Source organism: Cervus canadensis, chromosome 2 (assembly GCF_019320065.1).
Source record: "Cervus canadensis isolate Bull #8, Minnesota chromosome 2, ASM1932006v1, whole genome shotgun sequence".
Classification (NCBI taxonomy): domain Eukaryota; kingdom Metazoa; phylum Chordata; class Mammalia; order Artiodactyla; family Cervidae; genus Cervus; species Cervus canadensis.
Window position 1 is genome coordinate 7,371,250 of NC_057387.1, and position 23,907 is coordinate 7,395,156.

General features: G+C 43.7%; 1 protein-coding gene and 1 non-coding gene across 3 annotated transcripts; one reads left to right on the forward strand and one right to left on the reverse strand.

Moving 5' to 3' along the window:
- The first annotated feature begins 8,125 nt into the window (after positions 1 to 8,125).
- Positions 8,126 to 18,981, forward strand: LOC122430259 (low affinity immunoglobulin gamma Fc region receptor III-like). Of its 2 annotated transcripts, none has more exons than XM_043451004.1 (6): positions 8,126 to 8,261; positions 9,231 to 9,251; positions 9,756 to 10,013; positions 12,622 to 12,879; positions 17,533 to 17,722; positions 17,815 to 18,981. In XM_043451004.1, exons 1-5 carry the CDS (start codon positions 8,222 to 8,224, stop codon positions 17,709 to 17,711), a joined length of 756 nt encoding a protein of 251 aa, XP_043306939.1. In that variant the 5' UTR covers positions 8,126 to 8,221; the 3' UTR covers positions 17,712 to 17,722; positions 17,815 to 18,981. The 2 variants fall into 2 exon arrangements, with proteins under 2 accessions (XP_043306939.1, XP_043306940.1); XM_043451005.1 differs by having other exon boundaries at positions 8,128 to 8,261; positions 9,759 to 10,013.
- Positions 18,982 to 21,282: 2,301 nt separating this feature from the next.
- Positions 21,283 to 21,356, reverse strand: TRNAN-GUU. Its single transcript has one exon. It is a non-coding gene; the product is annotated as a tRNA-Asn (tRNA).
- Positions 21,357 to 23,907: the final 2,551 nt, after the last annotated feature.

Sequence of the window (23,907 nt, forward strand, 5' to 3'; positions counted from 1 at the left end):
TAATCAGCAACCTGTGTGCTTTTATTGCCCATGCTCCTCGGTGAGAGTTTCCTCCTTAGATGCTACCAAGTTTCTGTTTTAGATGTCCTTCCTCCCTGTGTCATGGCCTCATTAAGCGCAAAACGAGGAAGTGTCTTTGCCTTCTCCTTAATGCCTACGTGTGAGAAGGCTATCCTTAGGCTTGACCCTGTATTTCTTGCATCACTTTCTGCAAGGCTTAGAAATTCAAATGGAAGCCAGCATTCAAAATGACAGGGCTTCCCTGGTCACTCACACAGTATAGAATATGCCTGCAATGCACAAGACCTGGCTTAGATTCCTGGTTAGGAAGATCCCCTGGAGAAGGGAATGGTCACCCACTCCAGTATTCTTGCCTGGAGAGTTCCATGGTCAGAGGATCCTGGTGGGATACAGATCATGGGGTCACACAGAGTCAGACAAGACTGAGTGACTAGCACATATTAAAAATGATAGAATGTTAAAAGGGAAAGAACTAGATATAATCTAGTTCAATTACATCATTTACAGATGAGCTTAGGAAAGAGAAGTGGCTTGACAGCTAGCCTCTGTCAAACTGAAACCAAAACTTGGATTTCCTTCCTCTTCCACCATTATCTTTCCCATACCACATCACCAACTTAAATTCTGCAAATCTGGGGGGAGTCTAAGTGTATTCTGATGTGAGATAACGAAGTAGGGTATTACAAGTCACTCTAACAGATAGCATCTGTTTTCTGGAAAGCTCTTGCACGTCAGTAGACTGTTATTTTAATGGCAACAGCTAAAGTACAGGCAGTGGTTTAAGGTCCCACCACAAATATAGTTCAGTTCCTTGTAGTTTTCTTCCTTTCTGTCTGTCTCTTCCTGTTTTTGGAGCTGTTCTCTCACCTTGACTGCCTTTGTGTGTCTCTATAAGCGTGTCTGTTCTCAAACCTCTCAGAGGTGCCTCATTCTGGGTGCATTTTCCATCTGTGTTTGAGATTTAGTATCTGTGAAGTGGGGTCCTGTCCTTAGTATTTTTTTTTTTTACTTTCTGAGCGTCTTTGTCTTTCTCAGTGTTCCCCCATTTTTTCTTTTTAATGAAAAAGCTTCCAAATGATTCTAGCCCTTAGCTGTTTGATTCTTCCCAGAGCAACCCCCAGATATTAGGGAGCAGATATAAGCCATCCCTACTATGCTCTATTTGAATTCCTGACCCATATAACCCATGAGAACAATCAAATGTCCGTTGTTTTACACCATAATGATTATTGTTTTAAATTTGAGTGTGGTTTGTTTCATAGCAATCAATAACTAGAGTTCTAGTTCTGGGCTACATTGAAGACAACAGGCCAGCCTGCCGCTCACACTCCCTCTCACGACTCTGTATCTTGGATGACTTCACTGAATTTCTGCCTGTCTTCATTCTAGTGTTTCCTCAATCCAATTGTGCTGCTTTGGAGGTGCTACAGGTGGCATAATCTACCTGAACTCCTGCTCAGGACTGCTGTCAGCAAGCTAGTCAGAGAATACTTGATCTGAATACTACTGGAGAGAAGTTCCCGAAACCAAGGACTGGCCTAGCTACAAACCCATAACCTTCAACCTCTGCTGGGCCCTTGACACTGCTTGGCAATCCTTTTACATGTAAATTTCTCCTGTTCAGCTCCTTCTCCTGTTCACCATAAGGACCACTCTAAACCTTCTCTGGCACCCTTAAGTCCTCTTACTATCACCTTCACCCCCTCTTTCTCAACAGCTGACTGCCTCCTTACCCAAGAAAATCAAGGCAATCAGGCATAAAGTACTTCACCTTTCTTAATCATTGTCTAAAAATAGGTTTGCATATGACTTGTCTTGAGCACCAAAGAAGTGATGCTTTTGAACTGTGGTGTTGGAGAAGACACTTGAGAGTCCCTTCGACTGCAAGGAGATCCAACCAGTCCATCCTAAAGGAAATCAGTCCTGAATATTCATTAGAAGGACTGATGCTGAAGCTGAAACTCCAATCCTTTGGCCACCTGATGTGACGAGCTGACTCATTTGAAAAGACCCTGATGCTGGGAAAGATTGAAGGCAAGAGGAGAAGGGACGACAGAAGATGAGGTGGTTGGATGGCATCACCGACTCAATGGACATGAGTTTGAGTGAACTCTGGGAATTGATGATGGACAGGGAGGCCTGGCGTGCTGCAGTCCATGGTGTCACAAAGAGTCGGACACGACTGAGCGACTGAACTGAACTGAACTGATGACTCTTCCTCACCTCCTGCTTTTAGCTCAAAAGGAGAGGTGTTCCATACCCACCTCAGAACCGACTCTCCACCCATGCTCTATTCTCATGTCTTCAGGACCTGTGCTTGCTTCATCATATATTCCCTCTTCATGCACCCAACTTCTCCCACTCTACTGACTTCTTCCCAAAGACCTGTAAGCAAGTTCAAGGCTTTTACTTAAAACAAAATCTCCATTTCTTTCCTTGACCCCCTTCTACTTCTCGTCTTCTAATTGTCCTTTCTTACTGTGTCACTCAGGGCTCTTGATAATAAGGCACAATATCAGAAACTGGATATATTCAGTGTCAAGAAAGGAATCTATTGGAGGGTCACTGGAAGTAGGTCAGCCAATCCTACTGTTGTGGTGATTGGGACCCAACCGTGTCCCTCTTTTCTAAGGGCATCTACCTTATACGTGACCAAGTCTTACTGATTCAAAATTTAACATCCCAGGAAAGACAAACTGGCCAGGCCTAAATCACATGCCTGATCTTTGGCTTTCTGCATTAGTCAACTCAGGCTGCCATAACAGAGTATCACAGACTGGGGAGCTTAAACCTCAGAAATTCATTTTCTCACAGTTCTAGGGCTAGAAGTCAGAGATCAGGTGTTTTAAGGGTTGTTGCTTTTTTTTCTGTGATCTCTTTCTTTGGCTTGTGGATAGCCATTTTCTAGCGTGTTCACATGGTCTTCCCTCTGTGCATGGCTGTGTCCTAATCTCCTCTTCTTATCACCATACCAGTCAATCCTGGGTTATGGTCCACCATAATGACTTCATTTTAATGTAATGACCCTTTAAATACCCTATCTCAAAATATGGTCACATTCTAGAGGTACTGGGAGTTAGGACTTCAAAATATAAATTTAAAGGCGACACAACTGAGCCCATAACACATGCCCAAGATGGGGTGAGGGGAGTTGCAGAGAGGGGAGATCTATCTCCTTTGGCTTCTACAATAAAAAGCAATCACCACTTTCTATTACTACTCACAGTGGGGGCTTCCCCAAGGAATACTGAGGTGCTGGTAAGAAGGGGAAGAGGAGTGGATCCTGTCATGTTTTCATAACACAGACACTTAAAAGGAGTAGTAACTCATGGCCTTTCTTGATGGCTCCGTGGTAAAGAATCTGCCTGCCAATGCAGGAGAAACAGATCTGATCCCTGATGTGGGAACATCCCGCATGCCGCCTAGCGACTACGCACATGCGTGACAACTGCTGAACCAGTGCCCTACAGCCTGGGAGCAGCAACAGCTGAGCCCACAAGCCACAACCCCCGAAGCTCAGGCGCCCTGGAGCCCGTGGTCCGCAGCAAAAGACGCCACTGCCACGAGAAGCCCACTTGCCGCAACTAGAGAAAAGCATGCACAGCAACGAAGACCCAGCACAGCCAGAAATAGATATAAATAAATATTAAATAAAATTTTAAAAATTAAAGCACTTTTTCACATCTACCCAATCTTCAGCCGAAAGTTATCAAGCTCCTATCCCCAACCCCAGCCCCTGAAATTGCTCAGGCAAAGGTTGTAAACAGTTCTTGGATTGCCACGTTAAAAGAACTTAAACTTTTCTACAGCATTTTATACTGTTGAATTCTTTCTCCTACGAGACCCATTCTCCCTGGGCTGTCTTGCTGCGCTCTCTCCTTTAGCCCCTCCTACCCAATTTCCTCTGTCAGCTATCCTTCCTTTTCACACCCTGTCAAAGTTGCTGAGTGTTAAGTTTCCGTCATTGGCCCTCTCTTCACCCCCTTCCCACCTCTCCCCTCGCTTCCCCTTTTCCTCACTGTTCCCCTTTCTTTCTCACTCAGTACTCTTATAAACAAAGAGATTTTTATACTTCATATTAATCTATGCTCTCTAGATGGGCTTCACATGGAGGTTCTTAAATTATAGGGAAAATGGTATGTATATGTGCATTTTTTCTTAGGAGAGGGCCTAGAGCTTTTATCAAAAGTTTAAAACATCAACCATGTTGATGCCTCCTAAATGTTTTGTCCAGACCCTTCTGAGTTCCAGAGCCACATATCCAACTGCCTACTTGACATCTTCACCTAAAATCACCACCAATCTCCAACTCAGTGTCAAAAGCTGAGATCATTATCTCTCTCTTGCAAAGCCTGCTCTCCTTCCTCTATTTCTTATGCCCAAGAAATGTGTTACCATCCTCCTGATAACCCAAATAAGAAGGCTGAGCATCACCTAGTCCCTCCTTCTAAACCACTCCTCATTGCTGTTCATTCATCCAAATGCTGTCCAGTCCACCTTCTTAACATCTCTCCTAAAGGCTTCCGTTGCATTTTCACTTCTTTAACAGAGAATCTCCCATCTCTCAACTCAACTGTTAAAATAACTATCCAACATTTTCCTCCCTTTTCAATCTCTTTCCCCTCCAACCTATTTCTTGGACTATGTCATTCCCCAGCTTAAAACTTTGAAGATCAGTTTTATGTTTTGTAAAAACTACCATGATAACAGTTCAAGAAAGTCCAAATTTTTCACCATAGCATGCAAAGTCTTTTATGATCACCTAATAAACGTTAATTGAGTGCCTTGTCTATTCAAGGGTTTCCCTGGTGACTCAACTGGTAAAGAGCCTGCCTGCTAACGCAGGAGAGTCAAGAGATGTGGGTTTGATCCCTGAGTCAGGAAGATCCCCTGGAGAAGGAAATGGAAACCCACTCCAGTATTTTTGCCTGGGAAATCTCATGGACAGAGGAGCCTGGAAGGCTACAGTCCATGGGGCACAAAAAGTCGGACACAACCAAGCACTCACACACATACACATGGCTTTTGGGGGCTTCCCTGGTGGCTGAGACAGTAAAGAAGCTGCCTGCAATGCAAGAGATGCAAGAGACGTGGGTTCAATCACTGGGTCAGGAAGATCCCCTGGAGAAGGAAATGGAAATCCACTCCAGTATTCTTACCTGGGAAATCCCATGGGACAGAGGAGACTGGGGGCTTACAGTCCATGGGTTGCAAAGAGTCAGACATGACTGAGCAACTAAGCAGGAGCCTACTCAAGGCACTGTATTGTATGCTGGGGATACAATGATGAACAAGAGGAACAGATTCTCTGCCCTCAAAGACCTTACCGTCCACAGTGTGATGAGTGCTACAAAGGGGGAGCACAAGCACCCCAGAACTGTGGGGATGTGAGTGTCACAACTCATGTCAGAAGACGGGGACAGCCTCAGCCTCTCGTGTTCCACTTCTGGGAGTCATCAACAGGTGTGTATCTAGATATGGAACCAACAACTTTGTATGTGTTATTTCATTTAAACTTCACAACAACTCCTTAGGGTTGGTACCATTTTTGTTAGCCCCATTTTAGAGATATGGAAACTGAGACCGAGAAAGTTAAAGCAGTGGAATTGGAATTCCATCCCACGCTCATCTGAAACCCAGCCCTTTAGACCTTTAAAAGTTGGTGCTTCTCTTTTGTTGTATTCACGAATCCTCTGGAACTATACTCAGCTCTGTAAACATGCCAGCCTATTTCACTTACAGTCTTGGCTCATGATGCTGCTGTTGCCTGAAATGCCCATTTCCCTCAAAAGCCTTCCTGCTAAACACACGATTACCTTTTGTGATCCCGTAAAGGTGTTCTCTCTTCCATGTGGGCTCCTCCCCCAGAATCAGCCACTGCCCTCTCTGTGGATACACAGAATTTCACAAATCTTTTCAAAGTTCCTGAAGCACCTCACATGCTTATGTGGGTAGTCTTCCCCTGCCATGATCATTCACTCAGTCATGTCTGACTCTTTGCAACCCCATGGACTACAGCCTGCCAGGCTCCTCTGTCCATGGAGTTTTCCAAGCCAGAAGAAACTACAAGTCCCAGGGGATGATAATTAAGGACCTCTGTAATCTCAGAACCTTGTGCTCTGCCTGCCATTTCAACATGAAGGAAGAGAAGAACGGAAGGAGTAAAGAAAAAGATGAGGGAGAAAAGAAAAAGCAAGCACAGAGACAAACACTCCAGTATAAGATAATACCGAGACCATCTGTCCTTCTTTTTAAAATTTGCATTTCCTGCAAGGTCAATCCTTACCACCCCAACCATAGTCGGTTGGAGGACTGTTCAAGAAAACCTGCAGAATGGTTCCCACTCTTTTGGGGTCCTCCTGTTCTCCCTCCTCTCCTTCCAGTCTAGCCTATCCTCTCGACAGCTGACAATTCCTCCCTCCAGCTGAAGGCCACAGACAGAAATGAGGCAAGAAGAAAATAAAACCTCAAAGGAGGAAAGCTAAAGTGAATGCCTGGCAGCACGTATGTGGCAGAAAGCTGCTTCAGGGAACAAAGAACAACAGAGAGCATTGAGAGGTAACCACCTTTCACCCTGAAGCCACAGAAAGCCTGGAAGCCTCTCGGTTTTAGGCTTCCCAGATAAGCCACCACAGTGCTGTAGCATGGAGCCTGAAGATTTCAAATACAAGTCTGGATTTTGGAAGATGCAAATGAAATCACCGGAGAGGGAACACTAGAATGGCTGCTCCATTCTTTTCCACCATCCATCCTAATCAGACATTTAATCCAAGTGCCTGTGGGGGAGGGGCTGCTGTAGGAGCATGTTGGGGGCAGGGCAGATGATAATAGAAGAGGATAGATTAACTCTGCTCCAGAGAAATCAAAACCTGTGAAGCAGTTTCTATATGACTCCGGAGTGAAAAGGGGCATGTGTCCGAAGCAGTGGTCACTTGTGCCAGCCTCTGATTCCACGCTACCCCTGCCAAATATCACCGGCCCACTTCTGTCTGCTGCTCACTTCTTGGGCTTTTCCAAGCAAGACCTGCCCTAGATGTCCAGAAACCTGCTGGGCGCCTGAAATGGCCAAGCAGAGCCATTTGATTTTCTGTGTGAGAACTAGACTGATGTGAGAGCAGATAGGGGTGAGAGTGGGGGAGTGTACGGGTGTATATATTTTGGCAGAGCAATGTCAAGAAAGGAGGAAAAGAGGTTAACAACTTTACCACTTCCTAAGCACTGCACCTCTACTTTTTCCAGTAAGGAGCTGGCTCACAGATCAGCAAAGGCCGCAGTGGGTCCCTGAGGGGTCCAAGCTAACCTGAGCTACTGCAGCCCATTACAGCCCTAGTAACACTGGGGAGAAGCGTTACCCTCATTCTCACCTCACCCTGCTTCCTTTCCCGCCTTTCCACATTCTCTTCATTCCTTCCACCTTTTTGGTGGTATCTCCTCCTCCCAGAGCCCATTTCTCCCACTGCCTGTTTCTTTTAATAGAGGATTCAAATCTCACGATCAAATTCCCACTCAGTTAGTAGCTCCTGCAGTTTACAGATCCCAGAGGTATACACATCTCCAATTTTAAAAGAAAATATTGCTGCAGATAATATTGGGGTGAAGAACACTTCTAATGATCTGAAGATTTAAATGACTCCTTTCTGTGGGTAGCTGCTGGTTGCTCAGACAGTAAAGCGTCTGCCTGCAATGGAGGAGACCCGGCTTCAATCCCTGGGTCAGGAAGATCCCGTGGAGAAGGAAATGGCAACCCACTCCAGTACTCTTGCCTAGAAATTCCCATGGACGAAGAAATCTGGTAGGCTACAGTCCACGGGGTCGCAAAGAGTCGGCCTTGACTGAGTGACTTTACTTTCTGTTTTTCTTTCTGTAGTCAGGCCCTGGCTGCTTGGAGATGGGTCTGGGCCAAGCAGGAGAGTGAGAAGTTTTGAGATAGAACAAGAGACCCCCCTCAGGAAGTGTTCTCCTTCTTGAGTCTCATTCCCAGGCTCCTATTGTCTCGAACAAGGCACTGGTGGGTCCTAAACCAAGAAGTGGGCTCACTCGTCTGCATTTATATTCAGGAATTAGATGAAGTTCCCAGAAATGAAAACTGGTGAGTAATAGGTTAGGGGTGGGGAGAAAGGCTGTTTACTTCCTCTCTTCAAGTCAGCTAGGTCTCTTGAGGGTTCCCATCTGTGGTGACTTGCCCACTCAAACACACAGCATGTGGCAGCTGCTCCCACCAGCAGCTTTGCTGCTTCTAGGTAAGTCAGAGTCACTTGGCCTGAGGGCAGAGCACAAGACTCTCTGGGCAGAGCAGGCGTCTCTTTTCAGGCAAGGAATGAGACCCTTAACCAAGGACAGAATCCCTTACCATGTCTATAGACCTTGGTTTCGCTCCTAGGACACAGCTTCAGGGGGTAGAGATATGGGAAATGGGCATAATCAGGAGGTGAAAGGGGAGGACACGTCTCTGTCACTTCACTCCTCTAGGTCTCAGCTTCTCTGGCTATAAACTGACAAGTATGGACCAGGTGGTCCCTAAGGTCTGTCTCCCATTCTCACTTTCTGATGCTTCTCTCTCAGTCTTTTCATTTCTATCCTTTCCAGAGGACTTGGGTGGAGATAGTTTCTATGGCTTGATTCAGAGATATTCAACCTGTGCCCTTAATTTGGGGGTCTGAACAGGGACCAAGGAGGAAGGGTACTGAAAACAGGGATTTGGGCAGACACCAGATTAGGAGGTACAGACACTGGAAACCAGAAGGCAGGCGTTCCCTACTGTATTTATCTTTTTTTAAGATATCTTTACTGGTTTGTTTGTTTAACAGCTGTACTGGGCCTTCACTGTGGCGCTCAGGCTGTCCATCGCTTTGGTGTGTGTGTGTGTGTCTCTAGCTTCTTGTTGCCGTGGTCTCCCTTGTTGTGGAGCGCAGGCTCTAGGGTGTGCAGGCTTCAGTCGTTGTGGCTCATGGGCTCTAGAACATGAGCTCTGGTTGCTCTGCAGTATGTGGGATCTTACTTCTGGCACCAGGGATTGAACCCGTGTCCCCTTTACTGGCAGGCGGATGCTTAACCACTGGACCACCAGGGAAGTCCCTACTATCTTTATGTTGGTTCTTGGGAACACTGGCCTCCGAGGCAGAGGTGGGCAGGGGAGATTAAATACCACGCTCCGGTCACCCTGTTCTCTGCTGCTGATCAATATTTGTTTCATTCTTTTTTTCTTACAGTTTCAGCTGACACACGAGCTGGTGAGTTTGCTTCATGGCTTTGGATTGATCAAGAGAGGCATGTAAATGTGTAATAGCCGCAGGGTACTGTTAGGAAATGTTCTTTGAACAAGAAACTGCTGACATGGAGTTGGTGGTGGTGATGGTTTAGTCTCTAAATCGTGTCTGACTTGCAACCCCAGGGACTGTAGCCTTCCAGGCTCCTCTGTCCATGGGATTCTCCAGGTGAAATATTGGAGTGGATTGCCATCTCCTTCTCCAGAGGATCTTCCTGATCCAGGGACTGAAACCAGGTCTCTTGCATTGCAGGCAGATTCTTGGCAGGGGCAATTCCCCCAGTACAGTGGGGCTTGGCCCTACCAAGGAGGAGGCCAAGTCTCTCCAAGTCAAGATGCTCAGACTGAGTCCAATACTAAGGCTGAATTGCCAACTCTCAGTTTGCAATGGGTTTTGAGCCTCCCTGGGAATGCCAGTATAGAGGCTGCTCACTTCTCTGCCCTTATCTACATTCTCTTAACACTTCAGCAGATCTCTCAAAGGCTGTGGTGAGCCTAGACCCTCGGTGGGACCGAGTGCTCAAGAACGATAGTGTGACTCTGACGTGCCAGGGAGCCTACCCTGTTGAAGACAATTCCACAAAGTGGTGGCACAATGGGACTCTCACCTCAAAACAGACCTCCAGCTACTTCATCGCAGATGCCCAGGTTGAGGACAGCGGCGAGTACAAGTGTCAGACAGGCCTCTCTGCACCCAGCGACCCGGTGAAGCTAGAAGTCCATGTAGGTGAGTGGGAGAAGGGGAAAAGAGAACTGAACAATAAAGGATAAAAAAGAGGCCCTGAAAAAATAATGTTCCCGGGGGTTAAAACTAAGATGAGATGATCTGTAGTCTATTGAATTACATCAGAATTGTAGTCCTAGCTACAGGTAGGCCTTAGATAAAATGTCAAAGCCTGGCATACACTAGGTACAGGGCTGCTGCACTGCACAATTCCAGGAATCTACATTCACATAGAATATGAATATATACGGCATGAATGGTGTCATCTGATGGTCAGGGCATGACATCAATGCTCTATAATCGTTATTGAATAAATTAATGAATCCACTTTAGGACCTCAATCTCCTCATCCTCAGGCACAATCTCCACATTCTCTAAGCTACCCCACAAGCCACCCCTAATCTAACATCATATCTATCTCCTCTTCCCATCAACATTACACTCAAATATACACTTCAGCCTAAATTTGGCAATGTGAAATCTCTCCTAATAGAGACAGATACATGTTCAGCCTGCACATTCATCATGGAATGAAAGTCTTTGTGTCTTAGCGAAATCCATGCATTAGATGCAAAGAGAAGTATGTTGAGGCAGAGATCTCTCCTGGTGTCCCTGAAATCACATCACATAGCCTGGTACCTGCTGTGTCTTGTAAGCTTGACTCTATTTGTATGGCTACCCCTTCTCCATAATGTATGTGAGTGGAACAAGCCTGGAGGGAAAGGTGGGTTTAATGGAGGTGGACCTGCAACAAAATTCCATGGACTTGGGTCTCTGAAGCTGATTTTCGGGGCTCCTACACCTGACTGTGTTACTCAGTTGACTTAGCTCTCGATCTATAGAGCTACTGAGAGGAATGTCTATCATCTAGCTAGGTGAGAGATGGCCGCGCATGTGTGCCAAGTTGCTTCAGTCATGTCTGGCTCTGTGTCCCCATGGACTGTAGCCTGCCGGGCTCGTCTGTCCATGGGATTCTCCAGGCAAGAACACTGGAGTGGATGGCCATGTCCTCCTCCAGGGGATCTTCCCCACCCAGGGATCTAAGCCACATCTCTAATGTCTCCTGCTTTGGCAGGCAGGTTCTTTGCCACTAGTGCCACCTGGGGACCCCAAGAGATGGCCACCTGTGACCAAATAAAATGGGAAATTACCAACAGGAAGCAAGAGAAACCTCAAGTCTGGGAGTTGTTAGTTTGTCTTAAACTTGGCTCTAGGAACTGACTTTAGAAATCTAATTAACGTAAACAGTTTTAAACTCTGACCAAGAGCATTAACTTCACCAGGCAAACTCCTGCTCATTATTTTGGACCCACTTCACTCATCTCCTTCCCTGAGAAGCCTTGCTGACTTTCTTTGGGCTGAATTTTTTTGGTGCATTCTCTTTGGTCATGCAGTCCTTTGTTCTTAGCCTGTGGTAGCACTTATCAACTTGTATTATAATTATTTCTGAGTGTATGTGTTTCTATGTCCAGACCACAGGTTCTTTGATGTGCCTTAGTCATCTGGGTGTCCCCAATCTGCATAACATGACTTAGTAAGTTCTAATAAGATATTTGTTTAACTAATGTATAAATGAACATTCACTGAGTCCATGACAGCCAGAATGGAATAAGAACGTTCTCCCCTCAAAGAAACCAAACTATATATGTGTGTGTGCGTGTGTACGTATGTGTGTATGTACAACATACGTTATGTATATATGTGTGTGTGTATCTATATATATATTAATTACATACGTAACCCCCTGTTAATATTTAAGTACATGTTCTTTCTTTTTTTATGAGCATACATACGTTTTATATTCTTTTTAACTTAACGTTCTCTGATAAATGTTTTCTCATGTCATTTTAAAATTTCTCTGCAGTATCATTTTAAATTATTCAGGCCAACTTCCTGACCATGACTTCAAGTTCTCTGTGTGTGTGAAATCTGGTTACTTGGCAAGGCAGTTGAAAAAAAAGTTGTTTTGATGATTAACTTTTTCCATCTTGAAGGCTGTGCTCTGTAATGAAATGGTCTTTCTAAAACACTGTGGCCCCTGAAATTAGCAGTTACCATCAGCACTACCAAGCATGCTTTTCTCTCCTCTCCCCGACTTTTACAATGAGTTTTCCTTCACAATTTCTGTAGCCACTCCTGCGGATACTTAGTAACCTTCTTCCTGACTGGTTGCAACAGTCTTGCAAAATCCTAAAACTGTCTATTCCTTCTAAAGTCTATCTACCTTTCCTTATTTTCTAATATGATTTTTACTCTTTGATCTAGAACTTACAATGACCCCTTATCACCTTCCATAGCAAATTCAAGTGTAGACTTTACAGGTGCAGCAGCTTGCTTCTCACCTGCCTCATCACTTAGTCCCTCTGCTCTAACTTTATGCTTTGATCATGTGTGTGTCTGTCCCTCTCTCCCATTAGACAAAAGATCTTGGATTGACTTTAGTTCTCATCTAGAGTCCAGCTGTCTTTTTCCCAAAGAAAGTTATATAAGGATGGGGCCCAGTCTGGAGTTCCATTATCCCTCAGGACCTGGGTGGTGAGCATCCCCTTCGGAAGAGCTCTGTGCTGGATGCTGAGGCCTCCCGGGCCTGTGTTCTCTTTGTGTTTTCCAGGTTGGCTATTGCTCCAGCCCACTCAACGGGTGGTAAATGCGGGACAGCCCATTGAGCTGAAGTGTCACAGCTGGAAGAAAACTCCTGTAATAAAGGTCCAGTATTTCCAGAATGGCAGAGGCAAGAAGTATTTTCATCAGAATTCTGACTTCCGCATTCCAGAAGCAAAACTTGAACACAGTGGTTCCTACTTCTGCAGGGGGATTATCGGGACAAAAAACGAGTCTTCGGAGTCTGTGCAGATCACTGTTGTTCAAGGTAAGACATGTGCAGCCCTAAAGGGTCCAGAGACCCCTGTGCTGGGAATCTTGCATTCACACTGGGAAGATGAGTTGGGAGGAAATTGCTGACAATTCCACAGACTTCTTTATAAGTGTCATTCACTCCGAAACATGACAGCAGGTGCAAAGGCCACATTTCCTCCCTCATAAATATGCCTGTCCTAACTTACCTCGTTCAAACCATATCCACACTCTTGTATGTCTCTATCGCGCGGGCCCTTTTTAACCTGGTCCTGATCCCCTTTCTCTCCCAAGCCTCAACTCTTAGCCAAGAGTCCAGCTGGCAGTAACCCCTAACTTTCTCACAGAAAGTCCCAGAACCTGTGCTCTGGCTCTGCTGCTGATTAACCACATGACTGTGGCCAGTTAGTCTCTTTAACCTCAATTTCCACTTCTGTAACAAAAACAAGCTGACATTTGTTGGGCATCTTTCAGTATGCTGGACACTGTGCTGAATGCTTCATTACATGCACTTAATCTGATGATCATAGTAACCCTTCAAAACAACATTAAGAGATTGGTAATAGTAACTCTACAGATGAAGTTTTCTGTAATTCTGAAATTTTCTGTAATATCAAAAGTGACAGAATGATCTCAGTTCATTTCCAAGACAAAAAGAGCAATCCAAGTCTATGCCCCAATCACTATTGCCGAAGAAACTGAAGTTGAAAGGTTCTATAAAGACCTACAAGATCTTCTAGAACTAACATTAAAAAAGATGTCCTTTTCATCATAGGGAACTGGAATGCAAAAGTAGGAGGTCAAGAGATACCTGGAGTAACAGGCAAGTTTGTTCTTGGAGTACAAAATGAAGCAGGGCAAAGGCTAACAGTTTTGTCATAAGAACGCACTGATCATAGCAAACACCCTCTTCCAACAAAACAAGAGATGACTCTACACATGGACATCACCAGATGGTCAATACCAAAATCAGATTGATTTTAGTCTTTGCAGCCAAAGATGGAGAAGCTCTATACAGTCAGCAAAAACAAGACAGTCTGTCTTCTTGTCAAGACCAGAAGCTGACTATGGCTCAGATCATGAACTTCTTATTGCAAAATTCAGACTTAAATTGAAGTAGGAAAACCACTGTACCATTCAGGTATGACCTAAATCAAATGTCTTATGATTATACAGTGTAATTGACAAATAGATTCAAGGGATTAGATCTGATAGACAGAGTGCCTGAAGAACTATGGTTGGAGGTTTGTAACATCATACAAGAGGAAATGATCAAAACCATACCCAAAAAGAAGAAATGCAAAAAGACAAAACGGTTGTCTGAGGAGGCCTTACAGATAGCTGAGAAAAGAAGAGAAGTCAACGGCAAAGGACAAAAGGAAAGATATATTCACCTGAATACAGAGTTCCAAAGAATAGCAAGGAGAGATAAGAAAGGCTTCCTCAGCAATCAATGCGAAGAAATAGAGGAAAACAATAGAATGGGAAAGACTAGAGATCTCATCAAGAAAATTAGAGGTACCAAGGGAATATTTCATGCAAAGATGGGCACAATAAAGGACAGAAATGGAAAGGACCTAACAGAAGCAGAAGATATTAAGAAGAGGTGGCAAGAATACATAGAAGAACTATACAAAAAAAGATCTTCATGATCCAGATAATCACAATGTTTGATCACTTACCTAGAGCCAGATATCCTGGAGTGTGAAGTCAAGTGGGCCTTAGGAAGCGTCACCATGAACAAAGCTAGTGAAGGTGATGGAATTGCAGCTGAGCTATTTCAAATCCTGGAAGATGATGCTGTGAAAGTGCTGCACTCAATATACCAGCAAATTTGGAAAACTCAGCAGTGGCCACAGGATCAGAAAAGGTCAGTTTTCATTCCAAGCCCAAAGAAAGGCAATGCCAAAGAATGTTCAAACTGCAGCACAATTGCATTCATCTCACACACTAGCAAAGTAATGCTCAAAATTCTCCAAGATAGGCTTCAAAAGTGCATGAACCAAGAACTTCTAGATGTTCAAGTTGGATTTAGAAAAGGCTGAGGAACCAGAGATCAAATTGCCAACATCCATTGGATCATCGAAAAAGCAAGAGAATTCCAGAAAAACATCTACTTCTGCTTTATTCACTACGCCAAAGCCTTTGACAGTGTGGATCACAACAAACTGTGGAAAATTCTTAAAGACATGGGAATACAAGACCACCTGACCTGCCTCCTGAGAAATCTGTATACAGGTCAAGAAGCAACAGCTAGAACCAGACATGGAGCAATGGACTGGTTCCAAATTTCAAAAGGAGTACGTCAAGGCTGTATTGTCACCCTGCTTATTTAACTTATATGCAGAGTACATCATGCGAAATGCTGGACTGGATGAAGCACAAGCTGGAATCAAGGTTGCCAGGAGGAATAACAATAACCTCAGATATACAGATGACATCACCTTTATGGCAGAAAGCAAGGAGGAACTAAAGAGCCTCTTGATGAAGGTGAAAGACAAGAGTGAAAAAGCTGGCTTTAAACTCAACATTCAAAAAACTAAGATCATGGGATCTGGTCCCATCACTTCATGGCAAATAAATGGGGAAACAATGGAAACAGTGACAAACTTAATTTTCTTGGGCTGCAAAATCACTGCAGATGGTGACTGCAGCCATGAAATTAAAAGACACTTGCTTCTTGGAAGAAAAGCTATGACCAACCTAGACAGCATATTAAAAAGCAGAGACATTACTTTACTGACAAAGGTCTGTCTAGTCAAAGGTATGGTTTTCCCAATAGTCGTGTATAGATGTGAGATTTGGACCATAAAGAAAGCTGAGCACCTAAACATTAATGCTTTTGAGCTGTGTTGTTGGAAAAGACTCTTGAGAGTCCCTTGGACAGCAAGGACAGTCAATCCTAAAGGTAATCAGTCCTGAATATTCACTGGACGGACTGATGCTGAAGTTGAAACTCCAATACTTTGGCCACCTGATGTGAAGAACTGACTCATTGTAAAAGACCCTGATGCTGGGAAAGATTGAAGCAGAAGAAGAAGGGACAACAGAGGATGAGATGGGTGGATGGCATCACCGACTCAATGGACATGAGTTTGAGCAAGCTCTGGGAGTTGGTGATGGACAGGGAAGCCTTGCGTGCTGTAGTCCTTGGGTCCCAAAGAGTCGGACATGACTGAGCAGCTGAACTTAACTGATATTGAATTCCACTTTCCAAATCACTTAGAAAACATCTCCAGTTTCCGTAGCACCATCCTCCAGGGTCAGAGATGCCCTGCCATGGTGCTCCTGGACTTCCTAATTTCCCAAAACTTCCACCTGGAATCAGACTGGGATAAAAACCCTGATACTGGGAAAGACTGAGGGCAGGAAGAGAAGGGGGCAACAGAGGATGAGATGGTTGGATGGCATCATTGACTAAACGGACATGAGTTTGAGCAAACTCTGAGAGATAGTGGAGGACAGTTAAGCCTGGCATGCTGCAGTCCATGAGGTCACCAAGATTTGGACACGACTGAGTGACTGAACAACAATGCACTGTAAGCAATTAATATGTAATAAAACAGCAAGATAGACACACATCTGAGATTCTAACAAAACAATGCCATAGTTTGCATAAAAATAACTTCATCACAATTTAAATGGAAAGTAAATACTCTCAAATAGCTAGGAAAAGAGAGAGCAAATAATAAAGAAAATGGGGGCAAATTGCAAACAATTAGTAAATCTAAGTAAAGAATATATCTAAGAGTTATTTGTACTTTACTGGCAACCATTTTTTAAGCTCAAAATTATATCAAAATTAAGATTTTAAAAATTGAGACTAAAATTCCACTCTAATCTTACTACCTTATAGCCAACAGCAAGGAATGACTTTAAGACAATCTTAATGGCTAAGAGGTTGAGAACCAACAAATTCTACCTCTTTCCATCTTGGACTCTTAGTTAGTGAGCCTTGATAAAGAAATATTTTCTGACGATAAGTAGGATAAGTAGTAGATTTCAATGGCTCACTGTGTGTGTGTGTTGGGTTTTTTTTTTGTTTTGTTTTTTTGTTTTTTTTTAGATTTCCTTGACTGGGATGAATACAATGAGTATAGTTTTGAGACACAAGAGAAAGTTAATGAATTAAGAAATAGTGTTCTCACAACTTAAACTTTGATATCTCTCATTGCTTTGTACAGTCGCTAAGTTATGTCTGACTCTTTGCAGCCCCATAGACAGCATGCCAGGCTTCCCTGTCCTTAACTATCTCCCAGAGTTTGCTCAGACTTACATCTATTGAGTTAGACATCTCATCCTCTGTCGCCTCCTTCTCCTCCTGCCCTCAATCTTTCCCAGCCTCAGGGTCTTTTCCAATGATTCAGTTCTTCGCATCAGATGGCCAAAGTATTAGAGCTTCAGCTTCAGCATCAGTCCTTCCAATGAATATTCAGGGTTGATGATCTCACGCAAAACCCAGCTACAAATACCTCCATCAAACATGAAAACACTATTGCTCAAGAAGCACTAGAATCCAAAACTGGTAGGAGGAAGCTATGGCTTTCTTCCAGACTCCCCCACAATCCATAGAATCTGTTTCTTAGCAGGTGTCAGAAAGACTTTACATTGATGACCTCACTGTTTATTCCATTTAACAAATGTCATTTTTTCTCATCCCTCTGCTCAGATCAAGAAACTTTACAAACCGTCTCATCATTCTTTCCACCTTGGCACCAAATCACTTTCTGTCTGGTGATGGGACTCCTATTTGCAGTGGACACGGGGCTGTATTTTTCTGTTCAGAGAGACCTTCGAAACTCAGAGGAATGGAGGGATGGCAAAGTCACATGGAGCAAGGGCCTTTAGGACAAATGAAGGTAATAAAAGCAGCATCCCCATCCCATGGGAGTGACAAAAGCAGCATCTATGAACCTCTTTCTAATTTCACAGCCTTATCATCTCCCAACAGGCATCTCCAGAAGCAGCAGGAAAATTACACTTCAGACTCTAGGGATTTGAGGATCCTTCACCCAGTTCTGTTTCTTCTAGTCTCCTATGGAAAGAAAGTGCCAACAGTGAAGGACCAGCAAATATCTGCATTACCAGAAATAGAAGTCTCAGAGCTACTTGGATGCTTTCTGTATTCCAACCATTCTATCCCAAGAGAACAACAATACAGACTCTCAAAGATTACCCCTGATGTATGAAGACTGTGCTTAAATAAATGGATATGTAAATACGAGAATTCGTGGTGGAGAGGCAGCTGGATGGTGGTCTACATCTGTTGCTGCAGACTGGCTGCCTTCAAAGCACCCTAAAACTCCTTCTAGATAGACTGTGGGTACATTTGGGGGTCTAGGGAAGAGAGCACAACCAATGAAGAGAGTGGCTAGTAAAGAGCAGGGTAGTCCAGGATAGACTAGACAGGACCACCACCTGGGCTGTCTTCCTAGAACATGAACCATGGTGGAGGTAAAAGAAAATCACAGAAGTGAGAAAGGATTGAGTTTTCCAGGGGAGCCCCTGTCAAAAGTATACAATGTGAGTCTGTGAGTATACAATGATAAACCCTCTCAATGTCATAAGTAGAAAATGGTCCAGGAAGGGGGTTAGGGGTTGGAGGATTTGCAAAAGAAAGCACAGAATAAACTCATTGGAAGGAACATTGCTGTCCCAAATTAAGCCCAGTGAACAAAGATATATCAGTGTCTAAACTGAGAAAGCATTATAAGAAAAAGTCAACCACAGCTGCACAGGAAGGAGTCGGCAGGAGATAAGGATGCTTTTATACTGAGAATTAGAGAGAAGGGGCATATAAAACCAGAATTTTCACTTCAGTATCTAATTCAGCTTTATTCACATCACCCTTAAACAAATGTTGGATAATCACTATTAAATGTACTAAACTCTACTGAATTAAATCATGAACTTTGAAATCCTTCAGCATGTCAATAATAATGGAGTAGAGGTGAAGTCAATCATTGCTTATGGAAGAAAGATTTAGCTATGTCTCTTTGTGTTTTAGAAGCTTTAAACTGAACATTTCTTGATTCCGGTAAGGCATTTTACAAGATTCTGAATGTTATTGTTAGATAGAAGATGGAAAAACCATGATAATAAAACATGAATGATGGAATCCTTTTGTCCTCCCATTGTCTAAAATCTTATCAGAGATTAGTAAATGAGAAATCCCTCTCCTCTCAGCAACCACGTCACCACAATTCATATGAATTAGTCAACTTGCTAATTCACCAAATCTTGCTGGAACAACTGGGCAAAGGGGAACTTTTCCAGGTGGTCTGGGATAGGAGGATGAATGGGAATTAGAGGTGGTTTTAGAGCATGGGGCAGGTAAGAAAAGGTAGAGCTAGGAAGGAAGTAGGTCAACTATGAGCTTTATGCCAAGCCAACAACTCAGGTTTGGTATAAGAATATTAGAAGTATAGGGATATCAGATTTGGACATGAGACAAGGGCATTTGGAAACGTTAAACATTCAACTCACATTTACTTAGTACGTAAGTGCCAATTTAAAAAAAAAAATTTTTTTTTTTTTAAATTTTTGGCTGAGGCTGGCCCTAATTGCAGGTATGGGGGTTTAAGTTGCCCTGGGGGTGGTGGGATCTTAGTTCCCAAGGCAGGGATCAAACCCATATTCCCTGAATTGGAAGGCAAATTCTTAACCACTGGACCACCAAGGAAGTCAGTCCCCAAGCTAGCGTTTAGCTGTGGAAGATATCAAGATGAACAACCCAGGGTCATTCCCTGGAGCAATTTCCATTCCAGTGAGAAAAATAAAAAGTATAAATAGAGGGTGAAGAAAGGGCTGCCAAAAAGAGGCTGAACGTTTGGTGTTATAGTCGTGGGTGACCAAGAGATCGCCAGGCAAAAAGGAGAGGCGCTGAAGGCTCATGGGCAATGATTCAAAAGCCAGAGAAGGGGGTCAAGAAAGTGGTTTGGTTCTGTTGCAGTCTAAGGAGTCAGTGAAGGACAGGGAGAGTTCAGGGGCCAGATCTTGAAAGGCACTGCCTTCCAAGCTAAGGAGGTTGTCGTTTACCCTGCAAGTCATTGGAGGATTTTAAGCAGAACAGGTCTTTTCTAAAGAAAGCCTCTCTGGCAGCTGCTTGGAGGCAGGAAAGAAGAGGAGAGTTGAAGACAGGAAGCTGCTTAGGCAGCAAGGTGGCTATTGCAGTAACTCAGGGGGCAAGTAATGAGAAAGTAAATATCAGCAGGCAGAAGAGGAAGATGGCTATTCAAATATTCAGAAGGTAGGTTCTCCAGAAATTGTTAACCAGCAGGATGTAGCATGACTGAGGGCCCAGGGTCTGGAAACACGGTTTCACAAGTTAAGAATACAAGTACAAAGGGCAAGACAAGCAGAGGTAGGGTAAAAGAATCCAGTTTTGGATTATGAATGCTTACTTCCTTTGGTTGGTAAATATTTTTAAAGCATCAGTTTCGTGATGCAATTTTAGTAGAACCTTACTCAAGCAAGTAAAAATTGTTTTACTAGTTGCAACCCTGATCTCATACGCCCATTATTTAGAAACTGCTTGCAAAATATACAGTAAACTGAAAGAGATGAGACTTGTGGTTGCCAAGGGGGAGGAGGGAAGGGAGGAGGGAAGGACTGGGAGTTTGGGGTTGGTAATGGAAACAATTACATTGAGAATGATAAACAACAAAGTCCTGTATGGCGCAGGAAACTATATCCAATTTCTTGGGATTAACCTATAATCATGTGTATAACAGAGTCACTCTGCTCTACAGAAAAATGCCATACAGTGTCACAGAGCTCCACAACTCTGTTATACAATGTTAGGCCAAGGAGATTGGCACAACCCTGTAAATCAACTATTGTCCTTGAGTCGCTAAGTCGTGTCCGACTCCTTTGTCACACCATGCAGTGTAGCCAGCCAGGTCCTCTGTCCATGGGATTTCCCAGGCAAGAATACTGGAGTGAGTTGCCATTTCCTTCTCCGAGGGGTCTTCCTGACCCAGGGATCCAGCCTGCTTCTCCTGCACCGTCAGGTAAAGCGGGTGCTTTACCGCTGAGCCACCAGGGGGGCCCAAATCAACTATGAAAGTGAAAGTCAAAGTCGCTCAGTCCTGTCAGACTCTTTGCAACCTGCTGGACTTTACAGTTGGTGGAATTCTCCAGGCCAGAATACTGGAGTGGGTAGCCTTTCCCGCCTCCAGGGGATCTTCCCAACCCAAGGATCAAACCAAGGTCTCCCTCATTGCAGGCAGGTTCTTTACCAGCTGAGCCACAGGGAAAGTCCCAACTCAACTATACTTCAATTTCTAAAACAAACAAAAAAAAGTAATAGATTGGACGCAGGCTGGGTGGAGATTTGCAAACTTTCACAGTATTAGTGCTATTTGGTTTCCTGTGAGAAACTGACAGGTCTGTCTCAAAGGTCAAAATTGCTACCCCTCGTCCCTGGGTGGGCTCGAACCACCAACCTTTCGGTTAACAGCCGAACGCGCTAACCGATTGCGCCACAGAGACGAATTGTGGAGACACGGTCTGCCAAGTCGGCCACTGAGTAATAAACTCGAAGTGGTCTGTGTCTCCAATGTGGTTGAGGCCGGCGTAGAAACTGGTAGAGACATGCTCTCCAGAGCACCAGGGAAGTAAGTAGCCCAGAGAGAAGTGGGTCCTTTTCCCGCACTAGCACCTGCTTAGATCTGAGACAGGACTCAGTTTCTACCCGGAAGAAGCTAAGAAAACGAGAGCAGCCGAGGGTGAATGAACCGGACTCTTGGTCGTCGTTCGGTCTTTCAGTCGTGTCCGACTCTTTGCGACCCCATGGACGACAGGCCTCCCTGTCCATCACCAACTCCCAGAGCTTGCTCAAACTCATGTCCGTCCAGTCGGTGATGCATCCAACCATCTCATCCTCTGCCGTCCTCTTCTCCTCCTGCCTTCAGTCTTTCCCAGCATCAGGGTCTTCTCGAATGAGTCAGCTCTTCGCAGCAGGTGGCCAAAGTATTGGAGCTTCAGCTTCAGCATCAGTCCTTTCAATGAACATTCAGGGTTGATTTTTCTTTAGGATTGACTGGCTGGATCTCCTTGCAGTCCAAGGGACTCTCGAGAGTCTTCTCCAACACCACAGTTCGAAGGCATCAGTTCTTTGACACTCGGTCTTTTTTATCGTCCAGCTCTCACATCTGTACATGACTACTGGAAAAACCATAACTTTGACTATACGGACCATTGTCAGCAAAGTAATGTCTGTGCTTTTTAATTCACTGTCTAGGTTTGTCACAGCTTTTCTTCCAAGGAGCAAGCATCTTTTAATTTCATGCCTGCTGTCACCGTTCACGGTGATTTGGCGGCGAAAGTCTGTCACTGTTTTCATTGTTTCTCCATCTATTTCGCCATGAAGCGATGGGACTGGATGCCATGATCTTAGTTTTTTGAATGTTGAGTTTTAAACCAGCTTTTTCACTCTTCTCTTTCACCCTCTTCAAGAGGCTCTTTAGTTCCTCCTCGCTTTCTGCCATAAAGATGCTGTCATCTGCATATCTGAGGTCATTGATATTTCTCCCGGCAATCTTGATTCCAGCTTGTGCTTCCTCCAGTCTGGCGTTTCGAATGTACTCTGCATATAAGCCAAATAAGCAGGATGACAATATACAGGCTTAACTACTCCTTTCCCAATTCTGAAACAGTCTGTTGTACCATGTCTGGTTCTAACTGTTGCTTCTTGACCTGCATACAGGTTTCACAGGAGGCAGGTCAGGTGGTCTGGTATTCCCATCTCTTTAAGAGTTTTCTACAGTTTGTTGTGATCTGCACAGATGGGGTTCTTGGGGGGAATCCAAAATGAATGCTGTGGGTTCAGGAGTTCATTTGGTTTTACTCAGAGAAGTACATCATCATACTTTTTTGCTGATTTAGGCAATTTATGCATTCATGTGTACATGTGTGAGTGTTAACTTATAATAACATTATTACTGTGAAAAATTTAAATACTGCATCACATGTCCAATCATATCTGGAAAAATGTTATTATCTAAGTAAAGGGGCATAGTGAAACAAAACTAATCTTCAATTCCAGTTGTTTAGAAGGATTTCTACTAGCTTATTAGGCTCCCAGACAGAACATAGAGTTAATAAAATGCCTGTAATTTAAGGACTTTCACTCTGACATAATCCAGATTCAAATATTCACGGGTCCTTATCCAACAAAATCAACCTAGGGATTCTGGCCAGTGCTGGGCCTGATAAAGTTCTTCTCTTCTCTCCACTTTGGAGAGAAGCTCCTCTCTTTGTTCTTGAGCCATTTAAAAAGCCCAGGCTTCCTGAGCTGCATCTTCTCTGCCACAGGCATACCCAACCATGTTACAACATCAGTTCTTCGCTGAACCCAGGCACTCACAAGAAGCGATTTTCTCTGTTGCCCAAGTCCTAGGGCACCTCTGAAACCAAATAGAATCTCCGTCTTCCTTCTGCACCACCATCCTCTTAATAATGGGTTCCAGATTAGGTGCAGGTCCAAGTTTTCACTGACTTCCAGTGAAATGAGAATACACACTATATATATGTGTGTGTGTGTGTGTATCTCAGATAAGTTTGCCAAATGACCTCCAAGCCAACATTGTTTTTTCGCACTTTAAATTTTTGTTTTTAAATGTCCCTTCTTTTATAACATTAAGATGAGGATAGATGACAGTTGATGTGGCTGTGATTGTGTTATTTATTTCCTAACTTAGCAAAACAAAAAGTTAGCAACCCTATGTTGGTTACCAACATTTGGGGGAAATTTTTACTTCTCTATGAAGACCTAGTTTGGGAATCACTACTTTCATCTTGGCCACAAAAAATAAAAATAACTTTCAAGTTTATTCTAAATAAATATACATTCCCATACTTCACTTTGCATGTACACATGATAACAATCCAAAAGAAGGTGGGAAAAGAATAAAAGAAAAACTGAGGCAAAAAGAAAGTACAAAATGGGATAGTGAAATAAATCCAAAATATATCAGTAATCACAACAAATATAACTGGAGAAAATGTGCCAGTTAAAAACAAAAGTGGATTTTTAAAATAT